Source organism: Hippocampus comes, unplaced genomic scaffold (assembly GCF_001891065.2).
Source record: "Hippocampus comes isolate QL1 unplaced genomic scaffold, H_comes_QL1_v1.1 scaffold296, whole genome shotgun sequence".
NCBI lineage: Eukaryota > Metazoa > Chordata > Actinopteri > Syngnathiformes > Syngnathidae > Hippocampus > Hippocampus comes.
Window position 1 is genome coordinate 88,692 of NW_017804975.1, and position 12,365 is coordinate 101,056.

The 12,365-nt window shown below is 41.6% G+C and overlaps 2 protein-coding genes across 2 annotated transcripts in view; both read right to left on the minus strand.

The window, feature by feature from the left end:
- Positions 1 to 2,997: 2,997 nt before the first annotated feature.
- Positions 2,998 to 7,263, minus strand: LOC109529372 (lens fiber major intrinsic protein-like). The gene is made up of 4 exons (XM_019892722.1): positions 6,415 to 7,263; positions 6,012 to 6,176; positions 5,852 to 5,932; positions 2,998 to 4,701 (listed from the first exon to the last, which is right to left on the minus strand). Exons 1-4 carry the CDS (start codon positions 6,772 to 6,774, stop codon positions 4,516 to 4,518), a joined length of 792 nt encoding a protein of 263 aa, XP_019748281.1. The 5' UTR covers positions 6,775 to 7,263; the 3' UTR covers positions 2,998 to 4,515.
- A 4,419-nt stretch (positions 7,264 to 11,682) lies between these two features.
- Positions 11,683 to 12,365, minus strand: part of ptges3a (prostaglandin E synthase 3a (cytosolic)) — a 12,595-nt gene continuing 11,912 nt past the window's right edge. Inside the window, exons 7-8 of the mRNA XM_019892735.1 lie at positions 12,095 to 12,122; positions 11,683 to 11,949 (exon numbers count right to left, since the gene is read on the minus strand). Coding sequence (XP_019748294.1) covers positions 11,930 to 11,949; positions 12,095 to 12,122 — 48 coding nt within the window. The 3' untranslated portion in view covers positions 11,683 to 11,929. The remainder of the gene's footprint in view (positions 11,950 to 12,094; positions 12,123 to 12,365) is intronic.

Genomic DNA, 12,365 nt, shown 5'->3' on the forward strand with positions numbered 1-12,365 from the left:
TACAACCAGTAAATTATAGAATAACCAATACTGTTTCATCATATTTTTCATAGCGATTAGCTTATAGATCTAATGACCAACTTGCCTCGTAATCGTGCCTCTCGTATCTCGCTCTCGTGTTCTGTGCATACGTCACAGGTGAGTTTAGTGATACGCCCTTCGGACGATTCATACGAAAAATCAGACTGGCATTCCCATTTCTTAAATGTTGTAATTAGTAGACCTTTGTGAGTTTTTTTCGCCGCCATCTCAAACTTTCATCCGCGAGATTCCAGTTTGCGGACTAAAATAGCAACCCGCATGCGGACATAACGTTATCTGTTCCGTCCCCCCCAACACTGAAAACAAAACAAAACGAAAGTAAATTAGAAGAAACACACTCACACACCACATCACAAACACACATACAGGCACAGTGAAATCGCATTGATCACACAGAAGAGATTCTATCGCATACAGTCAACTCGTGTGCGGTGACTTTTATGGTTAAACCATTTTTCGGTACTGTCAAAATGATGTCACGGAAACGACATGCTACCGGTAACGACAGCTACCATGAAATCCTCAGGCCTGCCGTAGTTTTTTTTTTTTTTTTTTTTTTTTTGACTGAGAAATTTCCTTGCGTCCCAAAAACGCACATTATTTGGAACTATGCGTCCCATGGGAAAATTATGCGTCTAGGACGCGGGACGCAGTGGTAACGAGATGGCTGTATATGGTCCTCAGTATAGTCACGTGAACCCATCAAAAATCAACAAGCGCACTGTTTTTTTTTTGTTTGTTTTTTGTTTTTTCCTTTTCCAATGTAAGCAATGTACTCGTGTCATCTGTAAAAGCAATGCTATTCTGTTTGGGCATTTACAAAAATGTTAATGTCACGCTTCGTTTCTATCAAGCTGACCTCTATGTGCAACTGGCAGCAGTTTTTGAGCCTATTGCTTTTTGCATTTGAATGATTGTAACGGAGAACGATTTCATCTGTTTTGCAGCAACAGTGTATGTTAGCGTTTGGCATCTCTTCCTTGTGCCACTTCAATTTGATTGACGTAACTTTCAAACAATGACACCATGATGCCTGTGGCTGTTGAAAATCTACTTGAAACAAACCCGGTGCCATATACTGTATCTGGACAGTGGCACTATTTTGTCACAGCAAATAGCACTTCTAAAAAATTGGTCTATTGAGCACAGCGCAATGTATAAGCTTCCCCCACTAAATAAACTTAAAAATCTGAGCTATGGTTTATAAGCCACACCGAAGTAGACCCAAACTTAAACTGACCTTCAGAAAATCTAATTGTATCCACTGAGCAGGTGATTTTTGTCTGTGGGTATTGTTTGTCTGTCTGTGTTCCTGCCACCATGTTTAGTAAGAGTTGTCTGATGAGTTTAAATGACAACTGTAGCGATGCTAATTCCAGCTAGCCAGTCTCATCATTTCCCATTTTATGTTAGAATTAAGATCGCAGACTTATATTCATGTGAGGCTAATGATAATAGCACTGATGTTGTGTTGAAAGTTGTACATCGAATGAACATTGATGACAAATAAACAGCTATAAGCAAGAACGTGGTGCCTCCTATTTGAAGAACTGCCAGCTAGCTGAACTAAAGTACGTGTACTGTATAGAAAGGGAAAAATGAATACAAATAAAAGATCAAACAAAACCTGCCAACCATAAAGAATGAAAAAAAAACAAGTGGAAACTGCACTAACCGAAGTGAAAATAACGGCAACCAAATCTGCAGAAGGAAAATACTTTCAGGCTTGGTGAGGCCGAGCAGTATACTGAGCCGAATGATTTAATGTGTGCGGATTTGATATAAAAAAAAAATGTGAACAGTTCACACTTCAACATAGAACTCATTGAAGAATTCATGAGCAGTAAGCAAGATTCAAGAGAAGCTAAAAATAGACAATGCATCCTTGCGTTCAGTTGCAGGGGTTAAAGCTGGGAGGAAAAAAAGACGTGGATTGAGGTTCAAACTTTGTTCCATACCTCTCATAAGAGTGGCTTGTTTCTATGTACTTCAGCTATCAAATTGCTGTGCTCTTTTCAATAGTAGAAAAGAAAGTACAGATGGGCAAGTATTGATACGAGGTATCGATATCGGTGCCAAAACTAGCCTTACTTTAAGCCAGGGGTCCCCAACCGCCGGGCCGCGGACCGGTACCGGTCCGCAGGGCATTTGGTACCGGGCCGCACAGAAAGAACTTGCCTTTTTTCCGTTTTATTAATTTCGGAATGCGAAATATGTTTTATTTTGAAAAATTACCGGATTCTCTGTTACATCCGTCTGTGTCACGCTTGACTCACGTCAAGGCACACTTCTCGGTCAGGTGACCGATGACGCTCATAAACAAAACGCTGAAGCCCGCAAAATAAGTAAAAGAGCTGCTTGGAGATCGCAAATGACGGCGGCCTTAAAAGTACGTTCGAAACAACTGGATCAAAGTTATGGCTGAATACTCTGAGATCGCCACAATAGCACTGTTGCTATTTCCGGCATCCTACCTGTGTCAGGTGTGGAGTTTCTGCAGCAACGGCGACTAAAACAAAATTACGAAGTAGACTCGACATAAACCACACACTTGAGGTGTCATTACCCCGAGATGGGACTGTCTGATTGCAGAAAATCAAGCTCGGGACTGTGGTGAGTCGTCATTTTCATGCACTTTGAATTTGCGTTGTATCGTATTTTGAAGGCATTAAACATTACCATAGCGATAAGAGTGTTGCGACCAGATTAGACGCTCCTTGTGTTAATTATTATATTTCGAAAACACCACAGTTTTCATGCAGCTCATACCATATTATTTTGTTATCTTAATCCGCCACACCTTAAATGCCGGTCCCTGAAAATATTGTCTGACTTAAACCGGTCCATGGGGCAAAAAAGTTGGGGACCCCTGATATAGGCTGTCCATTGAATGTGAGTTGTGTCAACTGCTGCTCGACATCGCTTGCATCAGCCAAAGAGAACACAATTACATCACAAGTGTATATGATGATGACTGTATTATTAGCTTCAAAAATCCTCAAACGTCGTTAAAAAAAAGAGAGAGAGACAATTTGTGCACTGTACATCACAAAAAAGTAAAAACAATTCTGAATGCCTCACTAAAATCTATTCAACCCGTCGCTTGTCAGGGAAACCACACAGGAAACGGCAGAAGCTTGCATGTCTGGCCAATGAGGCAATGTGATCATTGGAGCATAACATCGAGCATGTGGTTTTCAAGGGAGCGCACTTCATGCACTCTGATTTTTTTGGGGTGGGCAGTGGAGTCTTGACCTCCATCCTGATGTCACGCAACAGCAGCCTGTGTATGTGCTCTAGCCGCTCAGCTTTGACAAACACGAGGAAATGCAAACCAACAGTAGGAAAAAGTGGAAGGGGACCAAATTGACATTGAAACGGGGCCCTTTTTTCGTTTGAAGTTGTATATACCTGCAGATCAAGTGGCAAATTCATAATGATGATCTCTACCTTCGCTGAAGAGTCCTTTCAACAGCATGGATCTCAACATTGTGTGTTTAAGAATTATTATACTAAATGAGCATAGGGCTCTTTTTAAAAGGCTCCAATCATGACTAAATGAAGATTGGCTATGCTGATTTATCTGTCCACTAATCTATTTTGTAACCAACAACAACAAAAAATCCCTTTCAATTTGGCTTTTGTAGATCCATGCTTTTCATTGGACACCAACAATGTGATTGTGTGTGTGTGTGTGTGTGTGTGTGTGTGTGTGTGTGTGTGTGTGTGTGTGTGTGTGTGTGTGTGTGTGTGTGTGTGTGTGTTCCTTTGCTCCAAAATGATAAGGCCTCAAATATTTCTCAAAGAAAATTTGTGATTTTTGGCATTTCATCTGTCCATTAAAAAGCATGTTTCCACATTTACTTTTTTTAATTTAAAAAAGAAAAAAATGGCAACACAAGATTTGATTTGAATATCATATGTAGTATGAAAAGTGTTCTCCAAATAAAGTTTGATTTGACTGATTGATAGATATCGAGCAGTGACTATTTGTAAATAGTTGAATTTTTTTTATCAGCACCCTGATTAAAACTAAGTTTGGATGATTTATAATTCGCATACATGTGCAGAAATGAAATTTAAAAAAGAAAAGTGGTAAAACAAGCCTACATACAGTGACAGACAACAATCATTCTCTGACAAAAAGCATTCTCTGACACACACACTTAAAAAATGGGATTCATTCTGGTAAAGTACAATACACACGTTAAATGAAGTGGAACAAAGCAAAGAGCAAAATCATGGCGGCTGAATAAAGAAAAGTATGCTGAAGTCTCTACTGTATAGCTTCACTCCTAGCCCAAAAGAAGGAAAAAAAAAAAAAACGAGCGAAAAGAAAGAAGGTGACTTGGTCGAAAGCCTTCATCTTTGTCCTGCAGTCCAAAGGGAGGGAGGAGACCCAATTCTGCTGTCAGAACCAGGATTGAAATGGAAAGAGGTGTTTGACCAGTAGCTCGCGGCTCTTCTGCGGCCTTATAGGGCCTGTGTTTTGAGCTCCACGGGCTCTCCCCTTGTCTCCTGTGGGCCCTCGGACTCCGGGGGCCGAGTGCCCTTCAGTGTGGCGAGCCTCTCGGAGAGGCTGCGCATTCGCGGGAAGAGCATGAAGTCATAGAGCAGAGCGCCGATAGTGCCGCCGATCAAAGGCCCCACCCAGTATACCTGTAAAAAAAAAGTGAGTGTTAAAAAAAAAAAAAAAAAAAAAAGGAAAATAGAGTGTGTTATGCTTTGGAGCACATCAGTCATTTGAAACAGCTTACATAAAACCGCACAACAAAAAAAAGACAAAGAAATGGGGGAGCTTCCGGTCAGGATGTAGGTGCAGGAAGCTTCACATTTGCTCGGAAGACATCTTAGGTTGGACTTTGATAGAGCTTTGGAAATGAAGCTTCTTGATGCTTTTTGTGGGTCGACTCATGACAAACACGACTACCAAATTCCATGTCGCAACGGAGAACTGCTGCATTTCCAAAAACAGCTTCCAAGACGGGAAAGTTAAGTCTTTGAAGGGGCAATAGGAAGGAACCTAAAATGTCCGCTTCAAACCAAAATGGCGGTGTTCCTGTCTGTAACAACAAGGCTTACGTGGGAATAGCTGTTTCGACCGCATGATTGTCGCTGTTTTAAATTATGTGGGGGGGTTTTGTATTATTGTTATTGGATGTTAAATGTTCTGTGAAGCGCTTTGTTAAATCTGCAGCGTTTGCGAAAGGTGCGAAATAAAGCTGTATTGGATTGGATTCTCAGGCATGGCTTTTGGAGATTTTGGGGAGGCCTCTCATGATGGCAAGTCTGAACAGCTCTTTGTGAAACTGGCTTTTTGAAACCGAATTGGTGTTGCGTTTTGATCATGTTCTCATAATGCTGCTTTTCAGTGAGCTTTATTTACAATTTGGGAATGAATGGGTTCAACACCTGTCCGAAAATGGGCAAAATCACTTTTGCGACGTCAGATCTCTTGTTTTCTTGAAATGTCTTTGTTTTCACGGAGGACTAACAAAATCATCAAACCCTGCATTCGCATGTGATTGAAATCATACGTTTGGTCACTTTTTTGAAACAATACTTTTTGTGTGCAGTTAGCAAGCTTACTGTGGCGAGAAGCACGTTTTACTGAATTTTTCCTGTTCACTGTTTCCATTAGGCATTTGAGAAAGCGTTTTAACTCCGCTAAGAGTTTGGTCACTACGGAGAATGTGAGAGGGAGGTAATCTGCTCATAAAATGTTGTTCAAAGACAGCATGTCAGGAATCCCCCACACACTAGTTGTTGCCGGCAAGTCGATGAGATTTGCGGTAAACTGTGATCTTACCCAATGATTGACAAAATTCCGGACGAGCACAGCTGGAGCGAAGGACCTCGCTGGGTTCATCCCTGCTCCAGTGTAGTAAATCTAAGTGGGGGAAAAACACCACCTTCTAAGTTGCCGAGCAATGACAAGGTCATAAATGTGAGGCTCTTGGAAGTCTCACCCCGAGAAGATGTCCCATCAGCACTGAGAAACCGATAGCCAGCGCAGCAGATCCCAAGCGCCCGTTGCGACGCTCGTCCGTCACGGCAAAGATGCAGACCACCAGCTGCAGGGTGAGGAAGACTTCCATGGTGGTGGCCATGCCCAGACTGATGCCCGGCTGCAGCTGCCGGGTAATGAGGAGAGAAATCACCTTCATCACGTTTACGTTTCTCATCTTCAAGGTACGAGCTTCTCACATGTGCAGCTAATTATTGCAGGACAGACACAGTATTGGAATACAAATGGTTTCGTGAATGGTTTTTATTTTTCCTTCGGTTGACTCCTCCCGCATTTGAAGCGAGAGAATGTTTTTCGTCGGACGGCGCGAATGCTTTCACAGAGTGGGCCTCGGGTGGTCTTACCGTGTTCAGGACCAAGTTGCCCCTCATGTTGATGGGCGTGACCCCATAGAGCACGGCGGCACCAGCCAGGGCTCCCAGACATTGGGCCACTATGTAGAAGATGGCGCGGAACAGCGACATCTGGGAGCCGACCAGGAAGGCGAAGGTCACCGCCGGGTTGATGTGTCCGCCGCTGATGTGGCCAATGGACTGGATGAAGGTAGCGGCCGCCAGCCCGAAGCAGAAGGCCACGTGCAGGACGTTGTGGGGTCCCGTGGTCCAGCGGAGGGCGGCCCCCAAGCCGAAGAAGACGAAGAACATGGTGCCGTAGAACTCGGCGATCACCGCTCGCCAGAAAGACACGGACCGTAATTCCCACATGGTGACCCGAAATTGGACTCAACACAAATTCTCAGTCAGCTCAAGAGAGACGCACCCCACCCTGCACACTAACACCTCGTTCAAACTGGAAAGTCTGACTCAAGCCAAACTCGGGACACTTGGAGAATGTCGTTCATGGAGAGCTCCTGAGTGGAGCGCCGCGCTGGTCTGCTTGCATCAAAGGGCCAACGGCGGCGTAGTTAGCAAAACATGGAGACGCGTACGGCGGAAGCACGCCTTGCACACATTCGGCCCCTTTACCAGGCCGGGGGGAATTTGGAGGCCTTTTTATAAGAGCCTCACTGAACCCAGGGGAGGGGTCGGTACACAATGGCGTCATTGCAAACGGCATCCTTAACCCTTGCCACGTCTGCAACCGGCACACACTGCTCTTTGGCTGATGGGAGCAAAGGGTCCGTCTAGAACTGAGCCGAAAAGAGGCTGCAACAAAATAAATACAAAGCGCACTGCGCTGTGATGTCTCTAAAGTGCCGTGCAAATGTCCAAAATGTCATCATATTTTTGCCCTACACAGCATGGCTTTTCAATAAAAAATGTCCGATATGGATTTTTTTAGGCCGATGCCGACTAAAAGTTTCATTAATTAAAAATACACATTTTGAACAAAATATCTATTTTGGACCCTGTGGACTCTTACAAGGGTGAAAATATGAATGCAAAATGATTGACTCTTTTACAATAATTTCTCATTTGTCATTTGTTTAACTTTACAACATCGTGAAAAATCTGCAAAAATGTGTCTTCTTTTGTTTTGATTGAATATCATTATCTTTGTCGCAAGTTGTAATGTGTTGAAAAAAATAAATAAAATCTTTCCCCCCAGGAAAACTCTCTCTCTCTCTCTCTCTCTCTCTCTCTCTCTCTCTCTCTCTCTCTCTCTCGCTCTGTGTGTGTGTGTGTGTGTGTGTGTGTATATAGATAGATAGATAGATAGATAGATAGATAGATAGATGTATGTATATATATATATATATATGACAGTCCTCCCAGAACTTTGGAGCTTGTCATCGTGTGCTGTCAAGCAATGACAATTTTCTTTTCTTTTACTAATTCATCACACAATTTTCCATACTTCATCATGATCGTAACACATTTATTCGTATAAAATCTTGGAATTCTTGTCAACTCATCAAATAGAAAGTACACTATTTTAGATTATATTTTATTTTATTATAATTGCTTTGAACTGCTTTCTTTGATCTTTGGAGGGGTGCAAAGTTCAATGTCTCCTGTGTGGAGTTTGCATGTTCTCCCCGTGCCTGCCTGAAATTTCCCCGGGTATTGTGGTTTCCATTCCAAAGGCATGCATGGCAATTAATGGAACATTCTAAACACAGTAAACTCATCCTTTAACAATTATATTCTACGTAGGGCCAGATAGTTTAAGTTTTTTCTGAATAAAGTATTTCATTGAAAAGTGTGTTTTATTTTGTTTTTTTTTAATTTCCATGGGTTGTTTTTTTGAGAGGTTAAAATTGGTGTGATGAGGAACAAAGTGATTTTTTTCGGCAAAGAATTTCTATTTGGCTTAATAACTGTAAACCATACGTAACATGTCTGATGAAAATGCTTGGTATGTATTTAATTAAAAAGTATGGAGTGAAAACTCATGTGTCAGTGTGACCCGCTGCATTTGTATATGAACAATATATATATATATATATATGCAGTCAAAAGATCAATGTTGATTAATTTAAGTGAATATAACTCAAAATATTGAATATGCAATCTTAAATAAGCAAGAAGATGTTGACTTCATTGTATTTATTAATGAAACGGAGTGGCCCGGTTGGGTCAACGTCAGTGAAGTTCAGGTGGTCCAACATGTTCATCTATTATATCAACTGTTGTTATTTATTAAGAATACAATCATTGTTTGTTTGTGTGGGTTTTTTTTACTCTTGTTGAGTGATTGACAAATTGATCTATTTAAACAGTTTAATTCCAAATATTTTTAAAATGTGTTGGTTTTTTTTTCCTTTTAATTTCTTAACTATACATGTAGATTTCTGCGATTGGCTGGCAAACAGTTCAGGGTGTAACCCGCCTACTGCCCGAAGACAGCTGGGATCGGCTCCAGCACGCCCCGCGACCCTCGCAAAGATAAATGGATGGATGGACAACTATACCTTCCATATATTTGGGGGAATAACTACAAATGCAGCAGGTCACACTGACACATGAGCAATTTTGTTGGAGCAACAATCAAAAGGAGGGTTGAAAAATGAACCAAAAAAAAAAAAATCAGAGGGATTCACGCTTTAAGATCGTATTTCTTCAGGATATATGTTTAGGTTTTATTGGGTCTTTTGATGATGTGAATGCTTGTAAATGGCCCGCATGGCAGCAAAAGTGATTCGGCAGATATTTGCATTGTGTGTACTGGACAGCGCCGCAGGCTCAGGCCGCACAAAGCACTGAAAAATCCACAGGTAGTGACAGGGGGCACGGCCATTCAGCATGCTGCTGACAAGCCTGGACGCTGGCGGCGGATTTGAAAGAATTGTGCTGAGCTCACTGACGCTTTTGTCTTGCGTACAAAACTGCTTGCTGGCAGCTACATGTTCGACGACTTTCTCCATGTTTATTTTGCACTTATGCGTTTAGCAAACTTTCTGTCCATCAGACTACAACTAAAAATGCCAGACACCACTAGACTCAATGCCTGATTATTATTATTAATGATGATAATAACAAGAATAATAATAATAATATCATATGTATGTAGCACTTCTCTAAATACTCAAAGATGATTTATACACTAAACAGTTACTCAACAGACAAGAGGCGGTGAGTGTGAAACACAGAAAGGAACATTGAGGAAATCCGGAACCCTTCAAGTCAAAGCTGGAGGTGGACAGCGGCGGCAACCGATGGAGGGAGGAAGGTGGCACAGCATAAATCATAGCCTGGCAGAAGGAGAAAGCAGCCTGGGACTCGTAAAATGGGAGCTGAAAGACAGCTTGCTACTCTAGCCTGACCAAAATAAACAGCTTAAAACTAAAAACTTTCGAGGGCAAAAATTTAAATAAAAACGATGGGAGCGGAAAGATAGTTCGTTCACTGTAGCCTGGCCAAAGCAAACAGCTTGAAACTAAGAATTCAAAAAAAAAAAAAAAAAAAACAGAAAACGTCACAAAAACACAAGCAGTGTCCTTTCCTTCTGTTTTTCATGTGCCTCAACATCAGAACACTGGCCGTTTTCAGTTTTTGTGTGTACTTCCTTACATTCTATTAGTTCACCACTAGATGACAAGTGCCTTGATAAGTGAAACGTGTCTCTTCCCATGCTATGTCCACTTCCCTATCGCTATGTTCTCTTCAGTGGCAGATGCTGGTCTGTCAAGGAGGGGAAGCTCAATTTTGGCCTACATCATAAAATGTGTCCGTTTATTTATATGTGAATTCTACTCTCCGTTCCTTTTCAAGAAAATGATCTGTGACCCTGTCATACCAACAAGGCGTCTTTTCCAGGGCCATAACTAGTGTCCTACAACTACAGCAACTACAATAAAACCCACCAGAAATAAAAGATTAATTCGTCGCTAGTCGTTTTCAACAAAGAGAGTGTCGCTAAAATGATTAGAATAAGTCTCCAGTTCAACTCAGAACAGAATGAGAATTGAAAGATGCTCCCACGGACGCCGACACCAAAAGATCTGTGATTGGCTCATTTCGATGTCAATCAAAAAGAGATTCCGCCTCAAACAGATCACCCAATCATCATGCAGAAAAGCTGAGCGTCCGGGCCAGCCGATACACGCCCACTGTCCATAGACTCCCAGAGACACTGAGCGTCCGGTGGGCGGGACAAAACCAGCATTTATCCAATGACTCGTCTCGTTTCAATGCATTGGGACAACCTACAGAACTCTCGAGACGCTCAGCGTCCACACAGTTTAAAGCACAGTGAAGCCGTGGGAATGAAAGAGAAGAGAGTCGCGTCATAACCAGTCATAAGCTGATTCGGAACAAAAGTTGAGCGCGTTGTAGCGCATATTTAGTCATTGACATGTACACACAATTTTATGTACACACATTTATTTGATCACTTATTTTTTGACATTTTAGGGGAAGCTGAGCTTCCCTTGCAGTCTTAGAGCAATCGCCTCTGGTTCTCTTGTTCAAATACACACTCATTGTGATCTTCAAAGCACATTCAGTCGTAATTTAAATGTATCATCAAATGCACTATAATATGAATATCTATATTGGAGGGGAAGCTAAGCTATCTTTGACACACTGATAAGGGTCAAATTATCTCGCTTCATAAAACTCAAGTGGGCTGGTCTGAGCCACGAAACTCCAGGGTTGAAAAACAGTCCCCTGGTTCACACTATTGCCCATTAGCCCTCCTCACCGTTCATGAATATTCTCCTGTGTGTGAGAAACATCTGTCCTGGTTGGACGAATGATCTGAGCCGCAAGTGACTATATTTTAGTCAGTGAGACTTCGTTTGAAGAGAGTGAGTCAAGTTTATTTGAAACTTTTGAGTCAAACCAGCAGCTGAGTACAAACAACAAGAAAACAGAATCACGCCAAGGCTCTAAAGCGCTGTCGTAGTGTTTTCTAATGAACACACCTCAACTGAACCTGCACTAGTCCTCATTATCGAGTCACATGTGAGGGAGGGTTTTTTTGTATTTGCTTCAAAGTGCAAAATTTTGAAACAAAGTTTGCCAAAACGTTACCACTTGCAACAAGGGGCATCATTTGCACGTGAACTTGTTTATTACATTGGTTGAAATGAACTTAACTGTTATTGTGAAATATTTGTTGACAGTTCCATACAAATGGGGGAGAACATTTGTATATTATCAAAGTAAATATGTGCAATTTGCATTACAAAATATAACAAGAGAAACGGTGTCCATAAAAAAAAAAAAAAAACCTTTGAAAAAGGAGCATTTTGACTGAAAAGTTAAAAGGACAAAGGGAAGTGACACCCCTGTGCACGCATGTAGGTGAATGGAGAAGAACGCAACACAGCGGTAAGTGTCCAGGCAGAAGAAGAGAAGAGGAGCAGCTCCTGTGTTGTGGTGCTTTCAGTCCGATTCAGGACTTTCTTTGGTCTTCTCTCTCTACCACCAACTTCGACCAACTCTTACACTTTAACTCACAAGGTGCAGTCTTCTATTCAAGGTGAGGCATTTCTTGGGGAGGGGACACAAAAAAATGGAAATAGTTTCAATATGGGCTCGGTACAGGGAAAGAAAAGATCACGAAAAACGCGAGATGGTGAAAAGTCCATTTCTGTCAAACGCTCGGATGCCTGAACAAATTAAAAACAATACTTACTTTCATCGTCACTGTCTGTGGTGTCGTGCTGAAAGAGAGGATCAAAATGACAGTGTGAAATCATCCCAATTTCATTTTATCGTACACTATGCAGACAAAATCAATTCTGGTCAGAGATGAAAGTGGACATTCCTGAAAATTCCGGAAAAAATTAAAAATTATATATACTGTGTGTATATATATACATATATATATATACATATACATATATAAACACACACACACACACACACACACACACACACACACACGCTGCCCGCTCTGAGCTCCA